Consider the following 27,980-nt stretch of genomic DNA (forward strand, 5'->3'; position numbering starts at 1 on the left):
TGTCTAAACAATATTACGTTTTCCACCTGACTTCATTTTATTTCCTCTCATTATTTTATTTTCATAATATTTCCTCGAATAATAAACCCGAAACTGTCATGTTTAGAAAAAACTTCGGGAAACTTCGGGCTTTTGTCCGTAGCAAGTTAGGCAGACGGAATCTAGCTTTAAAACACTATGTTTCCCGCTCTCTGTAGAATGTTAGAAATATTTCGTGTTGAGTGGAACTCATCATAGTGGAGAAATAAATGTAAATTAAACATATTCATCCTTTCTAATGGGAATCGAAGCCACAGCCATCGCGGTCACAATCAGAAGTAGTCCTACTAATCCTATTGCCTTAATATTTATACAAAATTACAAAACACTACTTTGAGAAAGTAGACATAGGCCATTTTTAGTCCTACCTAGCATGAATATTGTAGCAGTAACGCCGACGGCGAACCGTCAACAAAAAAGTTTAAATTACACTTTTTTTTCGTTTTCGGAATTTTTACTTCATTTATGATTTAAATACAAACGTAATAATATTTTTTTTTCTTAAAAAAATATTATTTTATTTAAAGTTGTTAAAATTACCATACTTACCAGTATGTGAATAAAATATTACATAGACTAAGCTCTACGAAAACGAAAATTTTGGAAACGGGTAAGGTTATTACTATTTTTGTAGTGGAACCTTCGCTTTTACCAAAATGTTATATTATATACTACTCCCCGAGCGAGAAAATAAAAACAATTTATTCCCCACGAGTGGGAATCAATTCCATATCCATAGCGTTAACAGCCAGACTCTGTGTCTCTGCGCCTATAATATACATATGTATTTCAGATTCTTTTTCTAAAAACACTAATAAAACTAGACTATGAAAGAAACCAAAAAAAACAGTTGATAAGAATGAACAGTCAGTCAGAGCATCGGGCTTATTTCGGAAAAATCACGACCACAAGTAACAGGGCAGGCAAAGCAAACTTAGAGTTGAAACACTGTGTTCCCAATTTTCCGCCCAGTTCTCGAAACATTGCGTGTTGAGTGGTAAAACTCGCCACTTGTTTCGTTACACGAGTGAATCATCCGAACGATGAAAATACGTTGAATAATAACAATGTCGCCTTATTGGACAAAATCTCAGCTTATAATAATATTTTCCAATTTTTTTTCCAAAAACAGAAAATAATTTAATTAAAAAACTGCGAAAAAAACACAAAGAAATCACTTGGCAAAAGATTATCTAAAACCTTATTACAAATAAAGGGCGAATTAACAATAAGACGTCGGTCTCTACAAAGGCGGTTTAACTCTACTGCACAGAATTCAGGGCACATTGGCGCGAGCCTGCGTCGAGTCAACACGTCTCCGCTACAAGTCGATCGATCCGCCGACTAGTCGGGCGACGAGTTCGTTCAGTGATTTTTTTGTGAAACTAAAATGCCCAGTTCAATTGTGTTTTGTGGATTTTAAATGGAAAAAGTAAGTTTTTTATTTATTATTTAAGATTAGATTTTGTATTAAATATGTATATTAGTATTGAAAGATTGATGATAATTGAATTATTGGATTAATTGGGTGGGCAATCTGAATTGGACACGTGGTCAGGAAAGTAGAGTGAATTGAAAGTTTTATAATATTTCTTTAATATTTAAGCTGACTTTATTTATTTCCTAATTATTTATTAAGCTATTATGTATTTTAAAAAAATAATGTGTATACATTTTTGAAATGAAATAATTTTTAATTGAAGTTGAAGAGCTCACTCCCACTCGGGGAATGAAGCATTTATTATTTTCATTTCTTCACTCTGATAACGGGGCAAAGCGCGGCGTTGAGTTCCGCCACTCGGCACTCAGTGCCTTCGGTAGAATTGAGGAACAGAAATGTATTTCTTAATGGAATAGAATGTCTACAATGCTATGTGTGGGATAAAGGTGAAGCTAAAAAAACAGTTGAAGAGTAAAAAATAATTTTAAAAAAGCAATTGTTTTAACAATTGCAATTGTATCTAGTATCGCGACTTCAACAGAATACCTGTTGAAATTACATAGGGTGTTGTAAATATGAAGAATACTTACGTGTTACCGAAAATTCATAACTTTACGGTTAAAAATAATTTTCTAATATACCTATAAAAAAGTAGTGATCTTTTTTCACGCATAGCACTGTGGATGTAGTTTTTAGTATTAGGGTAGCAAAGCGGTGTCGTTCAAAGAGTTTTTTTTATCGTAACTACAGGCGGAATGAGGACACCGCTAACAGTCCAAGTAGGTATATTTTTGTTAGCTTCACGCTATATTCCACGGCACGGCACGGCAAGGAACTTAGACTGCCTTGAAAAGTAACTCAACATTGTACTTTGTTTTGTTTAACTTTGTAAGCATCGAACCCATAACCGTTGTGATTGACAGCTGATTGCTGCTTGTGCTGCTGTGCCACGATGACCATAATATGTTTTTAATACAATTTATTTTACGAACCAAATTATTTTTGTTTATTTTATGCATTAAATTTTATTATTTAACATTGTCTGTTAGTCACAGAATGTTATAGTATAGTATGTTCTTTGAACAGCTTTGGAAACAGCTTTTTGTCTGGAATATAAGCTATAGAGAGATAAAGCTTATCTTTGAAAACAAGCTTTCGCATCCCGCTTTGATAAAACAATATTTATTCTATGAATAATGGTCGACCTTTTTTATAATTAACCATCGTAATTAGTAAATACATTTTGACTTTTAATGGGATAATGGTATTGATTTATGGTTTGCCCTTTCTCCTTCGTTCTTAGAGCGCTCCCTTCAATTGCAATTAAGGTTATTCGGTTGAGATGGTATATAACCTCTTTTAATTAGTTTTTTTTCAGCTTCACGCTGTAACGATCACACAGTAGTGTAGGCAGAGGGAACCTAGTGTTAAAACTTTCTGCCGAATTCCGGCATTGCATATTGAGTGACAGAACTCAACGCCGTGCTTTGCCTCAACACCAGAGCGAAGAAATGGAAATGTAAATGTAAATAAATATTTCACTTCCTCGAGTGGGGATCGAACCCACAACCGTCGCGTTACAGTCACATCCTTGTGCTGCGCCACGAAGGCCAAAAATTATATTTATTATTATTTTAAAATAGTATATAAGTACTATTACATCCAGTATATACTAAAACATATATAACGGCACAATATTTGATTGTAAATTAAACGCTTGTGGGTTCTATTCCCACTTAGGGAATGAATTATTTTTGTTTTCTTGCTCTGGTGATAGGGCAAAAGCCAATCAACAAACGTCTCAATAATTTTGCGGTGTGTGGTGGACGGAGTTTTTTAACATTAGGTTACCTTTGCCTACACTGATATGTGGTAAAAGCGTATAGCTGCTTTTCTTTTTGATTTTTTTTACAAAGATAGAAAAAAGATATATCTCATCTACATAATAAAAAAAGAAAAAAAAAATTAAAATTCTGTAACGAAACTAGGTTCGCTTTAAAAAGCTAAAAGTCCACTCAATGCTAAGTCGTAATTAGCGCATCCCTTTGAAGAGATTACACACGTAATAGAGCTGGAACTGTTACAAAAATATGCGAGTGCGGTACGTTTGGTCGTATGATGCTAAATTTTACTTTCCACTTTGAGGACATTTTGGGTAGAATCAGCTACCTAATCAACATGACCCACTGCTGTGATATTGCCTTTTTTTTTAATATTTGACCAGTGGTCTTGGTAATTTTTTTATTACTTATACATGATAGTAGAAATCAGCTTCACGCTGTACTCCGCAGATAGCAGGGTAGGAAGAGGGAACCTAGTGTTAAGACACTCCGTTCTTCTGAATTCTGGAGGCATTGCGTGTTGAGTGGCGAAATTTAACGCCACGTTTTGCCTTGACTCCAGAACTTTTTTATATATATACATATATTTAATTTCCTCGAGTGGGGATCGAACCCAAAACCAGTCGCGTTACAGTCACACTTTGTGCTGCGCTACAACGAGCCTTTAGTTAATAGTACTTTCTTTTCTTACCTTCACTCTGTATTCTGCTTTAATAAGAATACATTCAGAATAAAGCAAAAAATAATTTTACAAAAAGAGAAGGAAACCATTTGAATTCATATTTTACAGTGACTAAGTCACCCTTTTCCTTATCTATACATAGAAACGGAAAGCTCCATCACCCCAACTATTTCTAACACCGCGGCTATATCAGTAACTTTACATAACACTTTAAAATTAAGCATTTATATAGAAAGGGTCAGTTCCTTTATAGTGGCAAGGTTTGATCATTAATTCTCCCAACTGATAGTGACAACCGACGTAATAATAAGACTATTATCACGTTACAGACCGACGCCAGAATTAACTGCGACGTCAAATATTAGCAGATCCCAAAATTATCTAGCCCCTACCACTAAATTTAAGGGCACGCTTGGAAGATGACTTTAATTAAAATCAACTTTACGAACAAATGGGTAAATGTAACTCGAATTGGTAATAAATGAAAGCTTTTGACCAAAGAAATTCAGTGAACCTTTATAATAAACTGTGTTATTGGGTCTGTTAGATGGGACATCTGGAAACGAGTCTAGGGTCGAAATAAAGTCAGATCAGAAGTACATGTGGTGTTACTTACTTTGATTTAACTTCTTAACTAAAAAATGATAGAGAGTGATTTTTCATTATTTTATTTCTGTTGGTCAAATAACAATAAAATAAAAATAAATAAATAATAAAAATGACTGGCGTATCCAAGAGGTACAGAGTTTTATTTTATTACATCCAGAATATTTTTAGCTTCAAGCTAAACAAGCTTCAAACTGCCCCGGCAACTCAATGCCCCGCTTTGTCTGGTTACCATAAAAAAGAAATGAAAATAAATCATTACCTCTAATGGGAATCGAACCTACAACCGCGCTTACAGCTAGACATCCACCGCAAAAGTTGATCGCGTAACTAAACGATGACTGGCCAATATGAAAAGTAACTGGTATATTTAAGATGTATGTAGGTCTTAACCCTATTTATTACATTCAAAATGTTTCTACGAAGTTATGTATATTATATTTATAATGTTAAAAATGTAAATGAAACTTTAAAATATTTTGAAGCAAAATAGTAGTTCAACATTTTTCAACAATAATTTTAAAAATTTGTTTTAAATTTCAACGGACGTGAGCGCTCTCACTTTTTGGCACTTCGAGCTTGAAAATGTGAAATTTAAATCTTATCAAGGTTTCGGCAACTTAGGTATGACTCATGCATCTAGTCTTTTTATCGTCACATTTTATCCTGTGTATAGTAAAATACGCAGAGAGAACCCAAATAGTAAGTTAAGTCACTGCGTTCTTTGCTTTCAGTCTGAAATCGAGAAACTGCATGTCGAGTAGCGAAACTCAACCCCGTGCTTTGTCTTACCAAAGTTACTTTAACAATTCATTCGTCAACTGAGAAACGAATCCACAACTATCGTTTGCAGTCATGTCACTAGGATTCCTCTCCACCTGATACTATGCGAAAAATGTTAAATTGCCATATAAATATAAATAAAATTCGAACTCCCAATCATCACGGACGTGCAGACACAACTCCACTGTGCCATATAGCTATAACGTTAATAAACATTAATCAGTCAATGTATAAAATGTGTATGTCACAATACACATGCCTAGTGAACCTTTAAATCGAATGAAACGGGGTGAAGCAATTATTTTTTAATTGCTCCGAGATTGATGCTTCTATAAACAGTTTTTGGTTAAAATTTACATTGGATTTTAAAAAGTATAGCCAAATTAGTTCAACTACGCTACCATTTGGTATTTTTAAAGTAAATGGTGAAAAAATATATTTTTTTACGTTCTTATTGCAATTGAAATGGTTGTACAGAATATTTTTTTTATAATTTAATAAAATATACGTTTAATAATAATTTAAGTTTCTGTCTGTGAGGTCACAAAAAACACAGCAATGTTTGAAAAAATAAAAACAAATAAATGAATATCTCTATATTAAAAAGACAAAATATAAAATTAAAACCTATAAAAACAGCTATAATAATTCTACGGGGAAATTCAAATATGCAACTGTCATGCGCAAATACTATCTAACTTCCTGAAGTAAATTTCTCAAACGCCCAGCTGTCCAACGATGCAAATTGAGCATCAATAGTTTTGTTTAACACTATTATAAAATAGAACTATAGATGAAACACTCGCTTCGATTTAGTGCCCTACAAAAATATACTTAATTTATTGTATTATTTTATTTAGAGAAATGAATGTAAGAGCAGTCCCTTCCGTTGCCTTAGTCCATGTCACCTGGGAATAGTAGTGTTAACGCACTCCGTTCCAATTAATATCTCCGGCCATTTTCCACCAAGTTCTGAAGGCATTGCGTATTGAGTGGGCTGGAACTTAACGCCTAACTTAGCCTGGTTACCAGAACGACGAACGAGGATTCAAACCGACCACCTATTTATATTTACATTCGTGTGTTTTTATTTATATAGCAACAAATTATTTGCTAGCCTTAAAGTCAGCCGCTGTACTACAGTGATACATAAATAAAGTCTAATCTAATAAATTTCTAGGAAATAACGACGATACGAAAGTTAAAATAACTCATCATAGCTGAAATTCAAATGATTAATGTGTTTTAAATTATATTTGCTTATTAATATTAGTTTTGAACGAAAAGTTCTATTAGGGTCGTGTGGGCGCTAATGATAATTATTCCTGGTGACAATATTGATATTATGGTTATAGTTTATCATATATTTTTCTTTATTTTCACGTTTTAGAGGCTGTCTGATGATGAGCGCGATGGCTGTCAGTTTTATTTCTACTAGGAATTAATATTTCCTTTATTTGGACAATGGTGGACGTGTCTGGACGTGGTGTTGAGTTCCATCACTCAACACGTACTGTCTAAAAAATAGTGTGAACGGAGTGACTAGATACTAGATACCCTCTGCCTACCCTGTTATATGCGGGATACAGCGTGAAGATAAAAAAAAATCACTTTGCCACATGGCAGAAGACACCTAGTATCAATATAATCCATTCTCTACTTTTGTGGGAATTGAGCCATTAATTCCACATCAAGTCAATTCAGATACATCTTTGAAAACCACTTTAGTTCATGAATCTACGTACTTAATAAATATCTTTGTAAGTACCATAAGTACCATCAAGTAATAAGAAGAAAAGAAGATCGATTATTTCAAAGGTGGAATCGAATAGTTTTGGAATACCCATTGAGTTACATTAGTCTAGATTCCATTAAAATTTTATTCTTATCGTTACACTTAAATAAGAAGAACAGCAGATTTCTATGATAAAGTTAAAAGCTTTTTTTGTTTTTTTTATAAAAAGTTAAAAAAGCGTTTATACAAATGATTCCTACAGTTTTTTACTTCGTAGCGCTTAACACCGCACTTTGGATACTAAAGCGGGGAAATTTAACTAATACAATGCCCCGAGTTAAAATCATCATCATCATCAACACGCTAACAGCAATCCATATTGCGCTACTATGGCCTCAAGACTTTTTTAGCTTGTATTGCTTGACGCTGTATCCCACACGTAACAGGATAGGCAGCGGGAACCTGGGAACCTTGTATTGAGATACTTCCATTCCCCACTTACGCCCTTGCGCCACGACTGGCCTGAGATATTGTCTGTGTCTTATTATACATTTCAAGTGTACAAAACAATACTTCAAGTTAAGTTATTTGCCATTTCTCACTACTAAGTTTCTATTTTACGGTTCGCTAATAACGACCTAGACCAGTCCACTCCAGTTCAGGAGCCAGAACATGACAGATCACAAGCTGTAGTTACGCTGTGCGATCTTTAATTAATGATGTTCTTTTACAGTTTTTGTTTTACTTTTTGTTTACTTTTTTAAAATGAGTAATGTTAGATTATTATTGTTATTGAGGTTGTTATGGCACAGCGTCTGTATGTGTTGACCGTAAATGCGAGGGTTGTTGCTTCGATCCCCACTTGGGGAATGAAGTATTTTCAACACTCATCACGCAATGCATCGAAAATTTCGACGGAAAGTGGAGAACGGAGTATCTTAACACTAGGTACCATCTGCTTACCCTGCTATGTGTTTTTTTTTAATTTTTAAGGATTATCTAAAGACATTAATGCTAAAACTTGTTTGAAAATAAAACTAAATCATTGTTTCGAAATACTATTAAGGAAATGCCTGTTAGCATCGCGACGCATTGTTTAGACTTTACAGAACAAATTTAGACGCGGCCCAGTAATAGTAATGTTTACAATAAAGCGTTTGTGAGAAATATTTTAGTTATGTTAGTTAGTTATAAATACTTGTTATTATGTTAAACTGGTTTTCGCTTATAAAGGTACTTTAATATAATGTTTTTTTTATTGTGTGCGGCGTTGAATTTCGATATTTAACAAACAACTTCTCCAACTTAGACAGAAATTGGAGAACGAAGAGTCTTGACACTAGGCTCTAATTCATTAAATTCTTATATTTTGTTATTAATTTACTAACCCTTATTTGAGTCCTACTTTTTAAAAGAGAGAAATTACTTAGCATTCTATGAATCCGAGTGATCCATTAAGAAAATGATCGTTTTTTATACAATTGTCAATTATTTTACGTATTTAATTGTGTTTTCTATAGAAAGCAAAAAAAGTATAAAATATTGTCAAAATTCTAGTTCTTAAACTAAAAGCTTCAATACCACGGTCACTGAGCTTTCTCTTTGTTTAAGATTAATAAAAGAAGTGTTGATTTGAAGGCGACATCAAAGAACTTTTAGTAGAGTGCTTTATTGATTAATGGGTTATAAAGTACTGTCAGCTTTTTGTTTTTTTTTTTTACAAAGACAGCTATTTACAGCTATTTACGCTAATTACAGCTTTTTTAATCAAATGTTAACAATGATTTTTATTATTATTATTTATTATTTATAGTAGTTCTACATATCCTGTAGACATATGTTTAAATATAATTTTTTAATTTACTATAAGTAAGCATTATATTATAATGAGGCCGTCCTGACGACAAGTATGTAACTGTAACGACGGTTGTGGGTTCGAACCCTACTCGAGGAAGTTAAATATTTATTTACGTTTATATTTCTATTTCTTTGCTCTGGTGACGAGGCGTTGCCACTAAACACGCAATACCTCCAGAATTCGGCAGAAAGTGGGGAACGGCATGTTGTAACACTAGGTTCCCAGCGTGAAGCTGATAAGTAAGCCTAATGTCGAATTGTCTTCCAGCTCTTGATACAAAACACAAACAATTAAAGAAAGTAATCAATTAATAAACAAATACTAAAATATAGTTTTCCATAATGAGTAATGGTAAACTAAAACAATATTAATATTGGGCCCAAGTCGGTTGGCGACGAGCCAGCCGCACTGCCGTATCTGCTTGATTTAATTCCAGAAATTCATAGTTGAAGATGCTATTAAATTAATGAGGTGGACAATAGCAGTAAACGTTATTTGTACCTATAATATATTTAAAAGTAATTATTAAAAATACCTTACACGGTGAGTGTATGATAAACACAATAGTCGTGGGTTCGATTCTCTATCAAGGAAATTATATTTCCGAAGTGGGAATCTTATAAATTATATTTTTTATCTTTACGCTATAATATGCATATAGTAGGGTAGGCAGAGGCAACCTAGCATAAGACATTTTGGCCCCCACTTTCAATCAAAAGACTCAATATAAATATGAAAGTTTAATAAGTTAATAAGTTTTTAAGTTTAATAAATATGAAAGTTTGTGATCATGGATGGTTGTCCCACATTCACATAAAAAGTTTTGAACCGATATAGATGAAACTTTACAGTAATATAGCTTATACATCGAAATTATAATACAATAAATAGCTTAAGCGGGGAACGCCGCGTTTGGGTCTCTAGTATAATATATTCTTTTCTACAAGTTAGAGCCGCGCCTAGTGTGCCAGACACGGTCCCACTGGCCTCAGTTCACCCATTGTTTTAATAGTATTCCAAATTTAGCCAAACTCAATAAAACTGCATGGTAACGTCAACTCTACCGTCAACGATATGTGTGCAAGTTACTCACAACAAATGTAGTAAAATTGTAATTTACTTATACTAAAGCTATAACTATAGCTATAAGTTCAATTTACTTATACTATAGTTATCACTGCACAGTTGTGTTTATTACAGCACTACTTGACGTCACAATAACGTACTTGACACAATTAAGTGTGTGTTATTAGTAAATAGATAGCTGTAGATTCGATTCCCACTTGATTTTTTTTATATTTAAAAAAAAATCATTACTGAAATCAATTAGTACTATATTTAAGCTATATAAAATTTTGAAAACTTAGGTATGGATTAGTTAATTAATATCATATAGAACACTACTTACTAATTAGTAAGGCAGTCCTATTAATTGAAATAAATATAATTTAATGTAACGAGGGCGACGTGATGACGTGACGAACATGGCTCTATAGCCCTTACACGGTAGAACTTTCAAGGAGCCTTGACTTGGAGCGCGCTTATAAAACGCTCAATCGGCATCTAAGTCTCGATCGATCTTTTTTGTCATCAATCTACGGACTGGTTTAGGAAATAGGATGAATTTAAAATTATTATGAATATTAGTAAGGTGCTTTGTTTCGCTTCCCAACTTGCAATGTCTTGAATTATAGCGGATTTTTTTGAGCACGGAGAGTTTGAACTCTATGAATTTTCTGTCTTGCTGCTAATAATTATAAACACAACAGAAAGAATATTTTACAAAAAAATTGAGAATTCTATTTAAATTTTTAGTGATTAAAATAAATAAATAACTTAAAATCGGTCGGTAAATGAAATTACATAATCATCGACATACTAACCTTTAGTTTTCTCGAAATAAAAGAAAATGGACTTACACCACTCTCAAAATAAACGGTCCATATATGTCAATAGTCATAAGGGACGAACGAAATGACTTCCTTATCTCTGCGTTCTTGCATTAAAGGCCGAAAAAAAAAATATTTTAACATGAACTTACAATTTTTACATACAAATTTAAACTTTAATTTTTACACATTTAAACAAAAACACAATAATGCACCTGAAAAATGCATAAAACCGCAACAACATTATGCAAAAATTAGTACAAACACTCATCATACATAATTTAAACATATGATTTAAGAGGCACAAAAAACACCTTGAAACACTAAAAGCTTTGCAAACTTTGTAAATAACTATTCATTTCTGCGAACTAAGTTTGCTATTTATTCATTTAAATTATAGTGTTATATGAAGGAGATGAAAAATGGTAGTACTTTAGTCTATGTAAGCTTGACGCCAGTTAATTTGTTAGTTTAAATGCTATTATAACTTTGACACTACAGTGTTAATTTTTAAATTAATTTCCTTACTCTGATTAATAGATAAAGGGCAGCGTTGAGTTCAGCCAAAGGACGTAAGACGAAATGTCTCGAAAATAAGATGAACAGTGAATAGTGCTATGTGAAAAAAATGAAATATGACGCTACTTTAGCAACATGGGCTTACTTAAATATGCCTCCAGAGTTCGGCAGAAAATAGGAACGGAAGTGAGTTAATAGGAACGGAGTGTCTAAATACTAGTTTCCCGTGTTCCCTCTGTCTACCCCGCTATATCGGGATACAGCATGAAGCTATAAAAATGCTAACAGGTACAATTTGAGGATAACCCATATATCATTATAACGAGATTGGCTAAATTTGTAGCAGGTACTAAATTTAGTCAGGTGTGATGGATATGATGACCTCGTCTTGACTTGTTGAAGGTAGTTAACCAGCCAATATCACCTTTAGTGTAAGATATATTAATATAAATAATATTATACATTTTCACCATTTATTTTTGATATGACTTTAATTTCAAATAGTTAGGGGATGCTTACTTCCGGATGCTTACTCTCCTCTATTCAATCCTTTATAATCCTCTCTATCCTGCTTATTTAAAAGATCGTTTCTGTTTCCGTGACTCCGATTCTAGCCTACGCCTTGAACTTAGGTCCAGGAGCGATAATCTTCTTAAATTTCCAACTTGTCGTACCCAATTCTATTCCAATTCCTTCACTGTAAAATCTGCTATCCTCTGGAATGAACTTCCGTCCGAAATACGTCATTCTAAATCACTTAATATTTTTAAAAATCGTTTAAAAGACTATCTTTTCCAAATATAACTGTAGTTTATCTTTAGTCGTTTATATATATATATATTTATATTATGTAGTATTATGTATTATATTTATAGGATTATATGTAGATATTATATTATTATTATGTAAATATGTATATATATATATATATATATATATATATATATGTATGTGTGTATATTCATTATTAGTTTATTACTGTATTTTATTTAATCTAATTGTGCACTATAACGTTATTCCCACTTCTTTATTTTTAGTCCTTTATTTTACAAGGGTTGCCTGGAAGAGATTGCTTGAAGCAATAAGGCCGCCTTTGCATACATTTTATAAAAATATATTGTTTCTTTCTCTTTTATATGTATTTTTGTGTGCAATAAAGTTTTTTCTATTCTATTCTATTCTATTCTTTCTATTAGGGGAAGCAGAAGGAACCTTATCATCTAGTCGTGAAAATTTAAGTAATTAATTCCCGTATTCTCCTATAGCCTAACGTAAGCAGAGGAAACCAGGTTTTAAGACATTTCATTCCCCACTTCTAGCCTGTTTCGAGACATCGCATGTGTCAACGCCGAGAATTACTATCATTAATGAAGATTTTTTTTATAGATTTTTCATATTTTAATGCCTACACAAGAGTAATAAATGTACAGGCGTTTATGTAAATAGGTCAAAAAGCTCATAATGTCTTAGAACAAAATGGCTTAGAACGTGGGTTAACTATTTGAATAATTTAGAGATTTGTCCACGTTGTGTTCAAATAAAGTGTCGCATATTTTTATTTAAATGAAACGCTAGAATTGTTGTTGCAACTTTATTTTAAGTTTATGTCTCAATCTAGATTTATTAAGAGTTTTTATTTTTAATGGAAGGTAGAGTATCTTCTTTTAATCTGTAAAATGTTACATTTAACACTTAAAAATTTCCATTTGATTAATGAGTTCAATAAACGGACATATTCGGCGGAAAGTGGGAAGCGGAAGTGTCTTATTGGGAACAGACACTAGGCTCCCAAAGTCCCTCTGCCTATTCTTGTATGTTCGGAATGCAGCATATAAGTTTAAAATATACGGTCGAAATGAAAATCTCTTATTGCCTAAAAAAGATAGTTGTGCTATACATAATTTTTAAAATAATTTCTGACTACACACAACTGACTATCATTTGGTAACATATGAAACTATAAAAATTAAGTACGCTGTAATCTTGTAACGATGTAATTAACATTATAGTATAAGCAATAAACGTCGCACTTTATATGAAGATTCTATAGAGCTATGGTACTTTATTTCTTCGGTTGATTATATTATAAATAAGCGGGAAAAATATTTTTCTTATGTATTAAAATTGATATTACTTAAAAAGTATAATAATAATAGATTTACGCTATATTCCGTATATGGGCTACCCTATGGTCTGGGCGAACTTAGTGTAGAGACACTCTCTCATTTTCGCTCAACTTTCGAATCATTGCGTATTGAAGGGCAAATATCAATTGTTACTAGAGAGAGAAAAGGAAATAACTAATTCCACCGACTGGATGGAACCCACTACCGGCGCGTTAACCGTCACATGCTATGGTAGCACATGCTATGGTGGCGGGTTCAAGCAACTCATTATTGGGAAAAAAATATTATTACTATTTATAAATACGACGGAGTTTTGATGATTCTTTTTAGCTTTACACTATATCATAGAAGGACAGACGAGAGAACTTAGTGTTAGGACTCGGTTCCTAATTCAACATTTCCGTTCCTCATTTTCGAAAATCAACTCCGCGCTTCACCTCGTTATCAGAGCGAGAGCGTGAAAATATTAAATACTTCTTCCTAGTGGGAATTGTACCCACTGTAGAACGCTTGTGCTTCTGTACCACAACGACCTCTATAATTTTTTCCTAATATAAAAAATATTCTATTCTATTCTATTCTATTTATATTAGACACAAACCAGGTGTAACAGTAGTATACTGTAAATACAGATTGATGATTCTATCCAATTAAGTGACAACGCCTCCAACGTAACCCGATATTATCAGTGACCTAGTCTCACACGCTGAAGGCCAGAAGACAAGTGGAGCTAATAGCCGTGAAGCCTTATTTAATACAATAAAAAGTTATTTGCTTCAATTCAATTCAAACTTCAATTGAAATTATTAAATTCTTTATTGAGCTTACATATAAAATATTATTTTAGATTATATGTTTTCTTTCCAATTTAGCTATGAAAATTAAATAAATTGAATTTACTACGCCTAAAAAAGAAAAGAGAAAACAATAAAGAAGTCTTTTTGATGAAATTCTTAATTTTACTAATACCGTAGTATTTTTAAGATAAGTTTTGGATTGAAAAGTTCCATGTGGTGCCCATTTATTTTCTTCCAGGTAACTTTTATACTCTATGTAACAGTCTAAATTTTCTACACGATTTACGTATATTTATACTATTCGACTAGTTATTTTACCTACCTTTTTACTACCTTTTACTTTTTTGGAAAAATAACAAATTTTCCCAAAATACGCATAAATAATATAAAATAAATATTAGTACAGTTAAAGCGGGTAAAGCCGCGCGGAGATCACTAGTATTTAATATTAACACTAAAAGGTCGTATAATCTAATACAAAAGTTAATCAAAATTTTCAACTTACTGTTAAACCTATGTAAAACTAATTTTAGTTTTTAGCACAGCTGCAGTTAATGCACTTTATAGCGTTAGGAGGTAATGTAGTTTCACTGAAATTTCAGAGTTAAGCAACGCAAACGAATTTCGTTAGGGCAGGACACTTAATATGCTGCATATATTATAGCGAGGTCAACTCCAATTTAGACGTCTGGAACTCCAGATAAATCAACGATGCTATAAGCTTAATTAGAATTTTGGTATGGATATTTATAATGTAATAGTAACAGTTTCATGTTGTAAATAATTAAATTTTTATATTTTTTATTAAAGCTAGGCCTTTATGGCTATGGGGCAACGTCTGATTGTAAACGGGTGTGAGTTTGATGTCCACTTTGGCCATGATTTTTTTTTTTCATGCTCTAACAAGTTCTAATATGGCGTTAAGCTTCGACACTTAAAATGTCTAGAAAAATTGATGAAAACTTAAAAATGAAATATTTAAATACTAGATTCCTTTTTTACTGTATGCAGGAAGAAGCCTAAACAAAAAAAAAGAAATTTTATAATTAAATAATATAAGCCTCATTGATTAAAATGAAAGTAAGAAATGGAGTGCCTTAACAGTAAATTTTCTCAATTTACCCTGCTATATAGCAGTGAGCGGGTATAAAAATATGCATAATTTCTTAAATTAAATTATTTCTTAAAATAAAAATAATGTCAAAGATTTGTAACGTAACGTTGTAAAAACATATTTATGAGTAGAACCTATGAACGAACCTACTTATGGAACACTATTGTACGTACTAAAATATACGAAGTGCTCTCCTCCTTCGGTTAAAAAGTGCAAAGACACTTCGGTTCTACTTTCCAATAAAATTTGGTGATGGTGGTGGAGCTCAAAGCCGGAAGAACTGGAAGGACTAAAAAGAGGCCTGCCTAATAATGAGAAAATAGCTAGAACAGTTCCCCTGAGTGGAAATCGAACCCACAATCATTACATCTACAGTCAGTCTTATCATCGATAGGTAATATACACGTTACAATATATGTATGCAGTAACATTTTTAATTTTTATTGCGAACCACACAAAAACTTCCGATTGGAATAAAAAATGAAACTGAGACTGTCGTTTTTATTAAAGGCGTATATTTTAAAAAATATGAAAAATATTTCTATTCGTTATTGAAATTCGATACTGTAATCAATAACCCAACCTACAAAGTTAAATATTTTATATTCATACTAGCGGACGCGCGCAGCTTCGCTTGTGTATTTAGGGGGTGAATTCTAAAAAATCATGAAACACATGTTCAATTAAATATTTTTAAGAGTCTAAATTTCAAATTTTATAATAATCGGTGGCGTTTTAAAGATTTTTCCATACAAACTTTCAACCCTTTATTTGCACCCTTAGGGGGTGAATTCGAAAGAACCATGAAACACATGTTCAATTAAATATTTTTAAGAGTCAAAATTTCAAATTTTATAATAATCGGTGGCGTTTTAAAGATGTTTCCATACAAACTTTCAACCCCTTATTTGCACCCTTAGGGAGAGAATTTTAGAAAACGATGAAACACGTATTCAGTTAAATGCTTTTAAAAATCTAAATTTCAAATTTTATAAAAATCGGTGCCGATTTAATTTATTTTTCCATACAAACTTTCAACCCCTATTTCTCCCCTTTAGGGTTAAAATGTTCCAAAATCCCTTCTTACTGGATGTCCAGATTACGAAAGTAAACATCTGTCCAAATTCCACGTTTCTACGCACAGCGGTTACGGCTGTGCGTGCGTCTTACCTCAGTCAGTGAGGACAAGTCCTTTTATATATATAGATATGTTTGAAATTAAGGCCATTGTAGCGCAGGGGATCTTTAATGCGATTGTTGTGAGTTCGCTTCCCAACGAAGAATATTCCGTACTTCTTGACCTTAAGTTCCTATTTCTTTCTCCACAGAGTGAAATTTATGTTAAATTTAAACAATGAATTTGAAGAATTAATTATTTTTATTTCCTCGCTCTGGAAGGCAAATCGCGGCGTTCTGTTCCGCCTACTCTCAGCGTCTTGTCAATTCAGATGAAAATGTGATAAATGGAGTGTCCTAACACTAAATACTTTCTCTGCCTGGCCTGGTATGTGTGGGTATAAAGCCACAAAAAAAAAACTTACAAACAAAATCTCGTTTTTCTTAATGTAACTTAGATATTTCCACTCAGAATTCATATAAACAGAAGATATATGAAACGTGATATCATAAAACAGTATATCCTTTAACTTTTAAAATTCTGCTTTACCTTTTTGCATACTTTAAATTATGCGAAATCCACATGAGACCACTTCAAGAACAACCTCGTAAATAACCCTCTTGACTTAAAACAATTTAAAATATAATATATTTTATACGCAGGGGAAATTCTAGCTTCGTTAGGTTTCTCTACGCCCTAACTTACTAGGTTATAGATTTTTTTTCACTGCTTCACGCTGTATTTATGTACATAGCAGAAGGAACCTGGAAAGGACTGGGAACAACGCCGTTTCCCATTAAGACACTTTCGTTATCTATTTTCCGTCGAATTCTAGGGGCATTGCGTGTTGAGCGGCGGTTATCAACGCCATGCTTTGCCTTTTAGCGAATAAAGTGAGAGAAAACGAGGAACCCAGTGCTAAATTATTCTGTTTCCATTAAGACACTGGTAACAATACAAAATATGGTCAGTCAGTTGAGGTCAGTCAATTTTTTTTTTATTTATAAAATTAGAGGGTGTTTGGAATTTGGAAAGCGATATGTCTCAACCCTCCCTAGTGTTCCCCCTGCCTACCATAGGTACGTACAACGTAAAACTAGATAAAAGGAGAAATATTTTTTATTTAAAAAATATCAATAATTTAGAAAACCTGTTAGATCATTGCAATATTGAAACATGAGAATATTGGATGTAAAATAAAATAAAAAAATCTTAACATAGTCACAGATATCAATCACCATTGTTTTCAAAGCTTTATTATAAAATCATATTTTTAAACCAATTCTTGATAATTTTACCTTCTGTTTATTATATATTCTTTTGTTCAATTCAAATACTCTTATAATGTAGGACAATAATCTGATTGTTTAATAATACTCGGCCGGCCTCGGCTTAGGTACGCTTGGTAGTTTTGTTTTCTATACAAGATTAAACTTTATATATAAAAAAATGGTAAAAATTACCTATAATACATACAGTGAATGGTAAAAGAGAAAATTTAGACTTAAGATGACATTCAGAAATCGACCATATATTATCTGTAGCTATTTAATGCAAAAAATAATTTTCATTTCTCCGGTCTTGTACAGCATGGTTAAAAAAAAATAACTCCTTTTGCAAATGCGTATCGTCAAATGGTCTACTTCTCTCTCTCTCGAGATAGGTCACCGAGATACAAACTAGAACACTTATTATTAACAATTAATTATTATAATATTTATGAAGTTGAGATACACTTTAAACATCTCATTATACAACGTAGAGTAGAAATATCATTGTTACCTTAGGCCATTGCAAATGAAAAGATTTTTTTAAAAACCATTGTTTATTGTATGGTACTTTATTTTATTTTTCTATTTTTTTTGTTCAATTATTGTAGTGGTATAGTAAATTAAATTCTTAATTAATTATAAACAGAAAATAGAACGCCTGCTATGTTTGTCTTTGCACCAAGAGGGCCTTTAGTTCGTTATTCATTTCGATATATTAAAATTTGGAACCTTCTACTCTGTTCCTTCTTATTTTCTCTCTCTGTCTCTGTTCTTTCTTATTTTCTGCCTATATCTGGTAGCAAACTAAAAAACATCGCTAAGTATCACCGTTATCACAGTTATCACTAGGACATGCCTACGTCTAAACCACATAATCAATAGCAAATATAAAGATTTTAAAAGCCATAATAAAATTAAAATTTCGTACAATTTAAAAGTTCTAAGCCTTTAACAAATACCTACACGAACAACGAAAGTGTGAACGTTCTCACATTAATGAAAGTATAGAGCAATATGCGCCAAAGCATCCGGTCACTTCTGCATGAAGAGACAAGAATGCAGTACAATCCTCTCTGAGTCGTACTGGCATTAGACAGAAATGTTAGACGCCCGTTAAATTAGTTGGTGAAAATTAGCAAGCGTTTTGAAAGAAATACAATAAAAGTAAATTTATTTTTTAGTTTCCCGCTGTATCCCGCATATAACAGGTAGGCACAGGGAAATTAGTGGGGAAACACTTCGATAACGTACTGTGGTGAACTTAACATTGCTTGTCTTTGTCTTGCGGGAAAATAAAAATAAAAAATTCCTCTAATTGGGAATCGAACCCATAACCGTTTCGATTAGCGTACATGTTACGCTAACCGCTACGAAACGACTTTAACCTTATTGTATATAAGAATATACACAACATGTGTATTTTTAAACGGTTTTATTTAGCTCACCCCGTTTATTTGTTTGTTTGGGTCAAATGTAGTAATTGAAATTTAACCCTCTTCCCGTTAACCGATTGATCTGAAATTTGGTATACGCCTTTGATTCTGGTGACAATACAATTATCCATATTCAATATTATTGTGAATCCAAGATGGCCGCCGCTACAAGATGGCGGACAACTTAGTTTTTTCGATCCCATCAATATGGGTATCAAATGAAAGGGCTTGTCAAGTAGAATTCAGTGCACTATACAAAATCAAAATCAAAGATGGCCACTGCTACAAAATGGCGGATAATGTAGTTTTCAATCCCATCAATATGGGTATCAAAATAAAGGGCTTGGTAAGTATAATACAGTATACTATACACAATTACAATATGAATCTCCCACCTAAGTCAAGATCTGGTATCCTGTCGAGGACTGTGTGGCTATAGGGTGCCTAAAAATGATACGTCGCTAGGGGTACCACCCAAGGTAAAAGGTAAAAGCGCGCCGAGAACTGTATGGCACTAGGTGGATAAAAATGATATGTCGTTAGCGTTTTCCCCTCAAGATTCAGGCACATCTTGTTGTACATAGCCTTGTCCCTCTATTGGACCTCTGGGGGGGTCGTTCGTAACATTCTCCATTAACCTTGCAATAATGAGACATCGAGCCTCATTTCAACGAATTGAATAGCATGAGAAATAAAAACTAAAAACTTAAAAATAAAAAAGTAAAAAAAAAAATTTTAAGTTAAACGGTTTTATATTGCAGATAAATGTACTAAAAGCTAAAAAATAATTTCATAGAAATTATGATTACTAAAATAAAATCGTGGGGACACTTGCTACTTACCACTAGGTGGGTTTCAATTGTAGATATTGGACGTGCCCCACGATTAAATTTTAGTAATCATAATTTCTATGAAATTATTTTTTAGCTTTTAGTACATTTATCTGCAATATAAAACCGTTTAACTTAAAATTTTTTTTTTACTTTTTTATTAAACGGTTTTATTTAGCTCACCCCGTTTGTTTGTTTGTTTGGGTCAAATTTAGTAATTGAAATTTAACCCTCTTCCCGTTAACCGATTGATCTGAAATTTGGTATACGCCTTTGATTCTGGTGACAATACAATTATCCATATTCAATATTATTGTGAATCCAAGATGGCCGCCGCTACAAGATGGCGGACAACTTAGTTTTTTTCAATCCCATCAATATGGATATCAAATGAAAGGGCTTGTCAAGTAGAATTCAGTGGACTATACAAAATCAAAATCCAAGATAGCCGCCACTATAAGATGGCGGACAAGTTAGTTTTTTTCAATCCTATCAATACGGGTATCAAATGAAAGGGCTTGTCAAGCAGAATTCAGTGGACTATACAAAATCAAAATCCAAGATGGCCGCCGCTACAAGATGGCGGACAAGTTAGTTTTTTCGATCCCATCAATATGGGTATCAAATGAAAGGGCTTGTCAAGTAGAATTCAGTGCACTATACAAAATCAAAATCAAAGATGGCCACTGCTACAAAATGGCGGATAATGTAGTTTTCAATCCCATCAATATGGGTATCAAAATAAAGGGCTTGGTAAGTATAATACAGTATACTATACACAATTACAATATGAATCTCCCACCTAAGTCAAGATCTGGTATCCTGTCGAGGACTGTGTGGCTATAGGGTGCCTAAAAATGATACGTCGCTAGGGGTACCACCCAAGGTAAAAGGTAAAAGCGCGCCGAGAACTGTATGGCACTAGGTGGATAAAAATGATATGTCGTTAGCGTTTTCCCCTCAAGATTCAGGCACATCTTGTTGTACATAGCCTTGTCCCTCTATTGGACCTCTGGGGGGGTCGTTCGTAACATTCTCCATTAACCTTGCAATAATGAGACATCGAGCCTCATTTCAACGAATTGAATAGCATGAGAAATAAAAACTAAAAACTTAAAAATAAAAAAGTAAAAAAAAAATTTTAAGTTAAACGGTTTTATATTGCAGATAAATGTACTAAAAGCTAAAAAATAATTTCATAGAAATTATGATTACTAAAATAAAATCGTGGGGACACTTGCTACTTACCACTAGGTGGGTGAAGTCTCACGCTATGTCTTTCAATTGTAGATATTGGACGTGCCCCACGATTAAATTTTAGTAATCATAATTTCTATGAAATTATTTTTTAGCTTTTAGTACATTTATCTGCAATATAAAACCGTTTAACTTAAAATTTTTTTTATACTTTTTTATTAATTTTAAATTCACTACAGGACTCATTGACGCGTAATATTGGACGTAGGTGTTCTGTCACGTTTTTGTCACTTTAAAAAAAAATTATGTTGTCTAGCATCATTTGGGAGTGTATCTAATATGTATTTTTCTAGCGACCCAGCGGTGGCTTCGCCTGCTAAATTTATATTCTACAAAATATTAGCATAAATTATAGCCTATGTTATTCTGATATTATTCTGATATATCCTATCCTATCCTATATCTTATAAAACAAAGTCGCTTTTCGTGTCTGTCTGTTGTTTCTAACTCTTCTTCTTCTAAGCCATCCAATGGATTTTTATGCGGTTTTCACCATTATGTCGAGTATTTTTCGTAGAAGGTTTATATATAGTTTATTATTTGTACATTCTTATGTACATTAACATAAATACGATAAATGTGTATAAAGTCCTACCCGTTGAGACACTTTCGCGCATGCGCTGCTTTAATGGTGAGTACTACATGAAAAAAATGTACTGGAGTATTGTCCCTCTTAATAAGATCTACAAAAAAGTCCGCGACAGCATATTTTTATCTTTTAGGACTAACGTGTAGTGATCATATTTCTGTCTAAAAATAATAATTTCAATATATTTTTTATTGTGAGGGATATTTTTCCATAATGGTATTAATCCTTATCCATTAAAATACTTTATTAATTTTCTACATTAAACGAAGATAAAATTTGCTTTTTACAATATTTCGAAATTGCGAATAGTTTTAGAGAAAAACGCATTTAATTGTTCACACATCAGCCGTATCGAGTCAAGTTTTACTTATCCCTTACTCTCAGCATATAAATAAGTATATTAGTTACGTTGGCCATTTAATTCAAATTCAAATTCAAAATATTCTTTATTCAAATAAACTTTATAAGCACTTTTGAATCGTCGAATGAACATATGAACAAAAAGCTACCACCGGTTCGGAAGGCAGTTCTGCTGAGAAGAGCCGGCAAGAAACTCAACAGTTGCTCTTTTTAAAGTCAATGGTATACTCGTATTTTACTATTACATTAGCTGGCAGCTGTCCTGCCTGACATTCAATAGACATTAATTCCATACATGCTTATCCTCTAAATATTCTTGAACAGTGTAATAAGCTTTACTTGTTAGAATTTTTTTTACAGATATTTTAAATTTTGGAAGTGGCAAATTAAGAATACACTCGTCGTGCTTGCTTTTCATCAGGGACAGAATACCCCCTTCAGCATTAACCACAAGCACGAAAAAAAAACCCGCCTGCCTCTATAGCAACGAAGATTTAGATTTAGTTAGATGCGTTTGCACGTATTGGATCCTTGCTGTGTAAAACAATTGGAAAATCCTTATTGAAACTACAAAAATGCGGGTTGCATTAGGGTTTAATTAATTTTCACATTATCTTAAGTGCCTTGCAAACATACATTACTTGAATAATCCAGTAGTTAAAGCGGGCGAAGCCGCAAGAGGGTCGCTAGTAAGCTATATAACTGCAAAGTTTCATTTAAATTTGTAAAGCAAATTTTACGTGAAAGTAGAACAAATATTCATTCTCACAAACTTTATCATTTATAATATTAATAGAATAGGATTAAAGTTTTGTATTGTATTGTATAAAATAATATTATTTACATGCGTTGTTTTGCTGCATTAACCGTATATATATGTGGATACATACATATATGCCAAATTTCATACCTATATAACTTTAGCTAGCTGTTTTAATTACAAGGATCGGAAAATTTTATTTCATGTATTAGTATATAACATTGCTAATTTCTAGTTAAAGATTAAACGTATAAAATGTATAAAAGTTTGATATGAGAGGGTTTTCTCAAATTTGTAATTGGGAAAATTTAGAAAAATAGAATTATTAGTTGTATCTTAAAAGTACACGCAAACATAATTGCGAGAGACGACTACTTATTACATAATTTTTTGAAACTCCTTTTAATTCATATAAAACGGGTAATTTTCATTTAAATTAATTAACTTTGTGCGATATAACAAGCAAACTTTGTTAGCCCACCATCGAACTACGTCGCCACTTACGTAGATAGATCACCGAGATACAAAGTGAAGTGCTCACTCACTATTAATTATGGAGCAGAGTGAAGTTTTTTGACGTTGATAACTTTTGTTTACGAATTAAATGATAGAGCATCATCATAAGAACGGAGAAGAAATAAATTTATATTATTAAAATAAATCTTATGCATTAATTGTGGATTTAAATCTAATGATATAATTAAAATTATATAGCATTATATGCATTTGTTTTTTTTTTCTTAATTGGATGTGGGTACGTCAAGTCGTTAGGCCGTTGTTCTATAATCGTGTTAAAAATTTTGTATATAAAAATATGACTATCAAGAAAACGTATAAAAACGTTATAAAAGTAAGAAAATAAGAAAATTTTAATTTACTAAAATATAATAAAAATTTTATCTGTTGTTTCAGGTATATACACCGATTTTGATATGAGATGGGCATTCGTGCACTGTGGTGCGCGTTACTTGTCACTCTCTTCAAATCATCTGGAAGCGACTGGCTGAGCTGCGGCCGCATCAGAGAATGTCACTGCAAATGGTCGTCCGGGAAGAAAACTGCAACATGCGTATCCGCCGGTCTGACAAAGATACCTCACTTAGCCTCAGATATACAAGTACTAGACTTACATGGAAACAACCTCGGCGAACTTCAACAAGATGCTTTGGCCACTATAGAGTTATTAAACCTGCAACGTCTGAACCTGAGCTCCACAAATCTTCATTTCTTACACCAAAATGCATTCCGGGAACTTCGTATTTTGATAGAATTAGATCTATCCCGGAACTATCTAACCGAACTTTCACCTGACACTTTCAAAGGCAACGAGCGTCTGAGGCTTTTAGTCCTTAATGACAACCCGTTAAGTAAATTAGTTGCGCAGCAATTCCCGCCCTTACAACATTTAAAGAAACTTGAACTTTCACGATGTAGGCTCCGCAAAGTTCACCCTTTAGCCTTTGTGAACCTGCGGGCGTTAGAAACTGTACATGTCCAACAGAACTTACTTTCATATCTTCATCGAGACACGTTTAACCTGCCAGCTCTGAAAACTTTAACGCTCTCCGATAATCCCTGGTTCTGTGATTGTAGGATAAGAGAATTTCACCAGTGGTTTCTTAATAGCAATCTCGGTAATGAAGACGTGTTTTGTTCCGGTCCCGACAATAAAGCTCATATATCCTGGTTAGACATAAAGGGAGAGGACATGTTCTGTCCTCCGTCAGCTGTAACAAATCCATCCGTAATTCGTACTGAGACCGGGGCGGACATTTCATTTGGTTGCTTTGTCCGTGGAGATCCTATGCCTAATGTCTCATGGTATTTTCGCCATACACAAGTAGTAAATAAGACTTATAGTGATAGTGACATTTCCGTTTTCCAATATTCAAGTGGAAATTTTAATGAATACATTGACGATTTTATAAATAAAAGTGCTCAGTGGTTTAATGTGACTGTAACTAATGTTACCAGTGAACTGGCTGGGGAGTGGAGATGTAGCGCTAAAAGTGTAGCAGGAGAATCCAGTGCTTATTTAACCATTTTTTTGCCCAAAGCCAGAACGGCAACTGCTCGTAGTGCGCCAGATTATTCAAAATTTTTTATAGCAATAGGCGCTGTGTTAGCGATGGCTAGTACAGGATTCATAGCCGCCTGTGTCTGTTGGAAAATAAGACGTCGGAGTGTTCCTCCGAGTCGAAGTTTCACAGATCAAGAAAAAAAATTACTTGATACTTCGATAGCTGTCAGTTGCGACCGAACAAGTATGGATATGGGTTCTTCATATGGTTTTGAAATGTTTGACAGATCTATGTCTATGGAGAGTGAAGATACCCAAAGGTGTTTGGAACCAGTACAAATAACAATAGAGGGTCCTTCGGGCGTGTTTCCTCCGCCACCAGCGGAGTTTGCAATACCAGCACCATACGGCAATATATTTATATCAGTCCAAGTGACTGGACATAATGAGAAATTTCCAGATTTATTAGGTGGTGGGGCAACTTTGCCAAGGCGAAGTAGGACTTGTTTTTTGAAATCTGCTTACGATAATATGGGGCCGAGAGTGACGGCTACCGGTAGTTCTACATGGTCGTTGCCAGGTGCAAAAGGAGATAAAAATAATAGAGCCTCAACACCCCCTATGCCATTATCAACTTTTTCAACAGAATTCACTGCTTTATAAAATTTATAATTAAATTTTTATATCTATAGATAAATAGGGAGATTGAGATTTTTTGTTATATCTCAAATGCATATTATAATTATTGTTTTTAAGTATTAAGTTAACGTTTGAAATGTTTTTTTTTTGGGAATTACAAATTGAAATGAATTCTAAATAATAATATTCTTAGGTGGAATGTTAATTGATTTATAAAAAATAGTGTTATAAGACGTATCTATATTATGTTAGTTTTACGCTGTTTCTACCCTACCCTGTCTACTCGGGCAGAGAGAACCTAGTGCTAAGCCCTCTGGGTTCCATACATCGCCCATAATTCGAAACATTGTGTGTTGAGTTTAAAGTGAATTTTGTACAATATAAAAGTGTTGAGTTTAATATAAGTTTTGTACAATATAAAAAAAATCAAATATGCCATTTTTTTATACATTTATTATCTAAGCTAACTATTAGATCTTCATTTCAATTTGTATTTCCTTTGTACTTAGCTAAGTTAATAACTTTTCTAACGTAACATATCAGTCTTAGCAGCGTGCTTTTATTAATTTTAGATACTAACATTTTATGTGACTACTTTGACGTAGAAAATAGTGTGTATTGTATTGTATAGTTATAATATTATAGTTTTAAGGGATTTGGATCGAATATTATTGCTTTAAGTTTTATGAAAAATAAAATTATTAATGAAAAGAAAAAAAAAAACATTTTTTATTTAACCTTTTATAATTATAATTAGTCCAATTATATAGAGAACGAAGTATCTTAACGCTCTCTCTGCCAAGCCTGCTATGCGAAAAAATGCGTAAAGAGGCAAAAAAGTACATAGAAGAAAGTTTTAAAGCTGTAGCACCGGTATAATATAATAGATTTTTGATTACCCCTTAAAATTATAAAAGTAAATAAAAGAAATTCTCACAAAAAAATAATAATGATTTATCAACATTGTAAACATTATTACTATCAACTTCACGCTGTATCCCGCTTAGAGAAGGGTAGGCAAAGTGTTGAAACACACTTTCTGTCGATTTTTACGAGGCATTGTGTGTTGAGTGGCGGATATCAACACCGGGCTTTTACCTTAGTGCCAGAGAAGAGGCGATCGATCCCACAACCGCATTTACAAACAAACAGTTTTTTTTAATACTTTATTATATAACTCCAAAGGCTTTCAAATAAATCATTGTACAATCGAAGCTTTATCTTCAAAGTTCTCACCAATATTTTGGCAAGGTGTTTGAAGTGGGCTAGTGTTTCCAACATAATGAAAGCCGAGATAAAGTTACATATCGAAAAAATAACTTTTGGGTTCCTTAGTTGGAAAACTTTTGGGGAAAAATATGAAGCACTCATCTAACTTTCAGTGTTTTCCTCGAGAATGATGTGTTGTGTTAATTTGGAGATAATTTCGTACTTGTGAGTAAAGTATATTATTTTTTTTATTTTAGCTTCCCGCTTTTTTATATTATGCAAATAGAAGGGTAGGCAGAGGAAACTAGTATAAAGAAACTACTTTCCATACGCACCACCCATTTTTTGTGACAAATTAAAATAAATAATCATTCGAGCAGAATCGAATCTACAACCGTCACGTTTGCAGTGAGACGCCAAAAATAAACGTGAACAACACCACAACAAAACAAAGATGTACACACATAATTAATTCACCCAACACTATAAGATACCCCAAAAATTCCACATATAGAAGTATTAAATCAGAAAATGATAATACAGGCATTATTCGATATACGTCAATCACTCGGTACGTAAATTCGTTTACTTTACGCTTTACACGCCAGTCACATAGCGGACGCATTCCGCCTTACAATGTACCAACCCATTATTTTGAGCAAATTGAAATGTCAGCATTCGATTCCGATACGGACGCGCCGTCCGTTTAGCTTGGCTTGTGGAGTGGAGAGTGGAGAAATAAAATGATTTCTTTCTCACTAAAGACAGAGTAAATGATAAGCTGGCTCTTTCGCTACGCTTAGACTTAGGCTTGAGGTTACTTGGAGAATGAAGACATGAAGTGGATGGGAGGCGCGTTATCTATATTCCTATGGGAACGGAAAAGAGCGATTTTTAGGGAACTAGTGCTAAATCCAGCTGGTTCAAATTGTGAGCGACGACTCGTGAGTTTAAGTTAATATTAAAAAGGTTTGTAAAATAAGTTCTTTGCCTAAAACTATGTTGTATTAAAGGTTAATTAGATATATATAGTATTTTATAAGATTTTTTATATGCATGCTGAAT

General features: G+C 33.1%; 1 protein-coding gene across 1 annotated transcript; it reads left to right on the plus strand.

The window, feature by feature from the left end:
* The first annotated feature begins 1,313 nt into the window (after positions 1-1,313).
* Positions 1,314-26,408, plus strand: LOC146532989 (uncharacterized). The gene is made up of 2 exons (XM_085196668.1): positions 1,314-1,471; positions 23,960-26,408. Exon 2 carries the CDS (start codon positions 23,985-23,987, stop codon positions 25,728-25,730), a length of 1,746 nt encoding a protein of 581 aa, XP_085052794.1. The 5' UTR covers positions 1,314-1,471; positions 23,960-23,984; the 3' UTR covers positions 25,731-26,408.
* The last annotated feature ends 1,572 nt before the right edge of the window (positions 26,409-27,980 follow it).

This window comes from Heliconius melpomene, chromosome 13 (genome assembly GCF_056956725.1).
Source record: "Heliconius melpomene rosina isolate 202511_hmr_F chromosome 13, ASM5695672v1, whole genome shotgun sequence".
Classification (NCBI taxonomy): Eukaryota; Metazoa; Arthropoda; class Insecta; order Lepidoptera; family Nymphalidae; genus Heliconius; species Heliconius melpomene.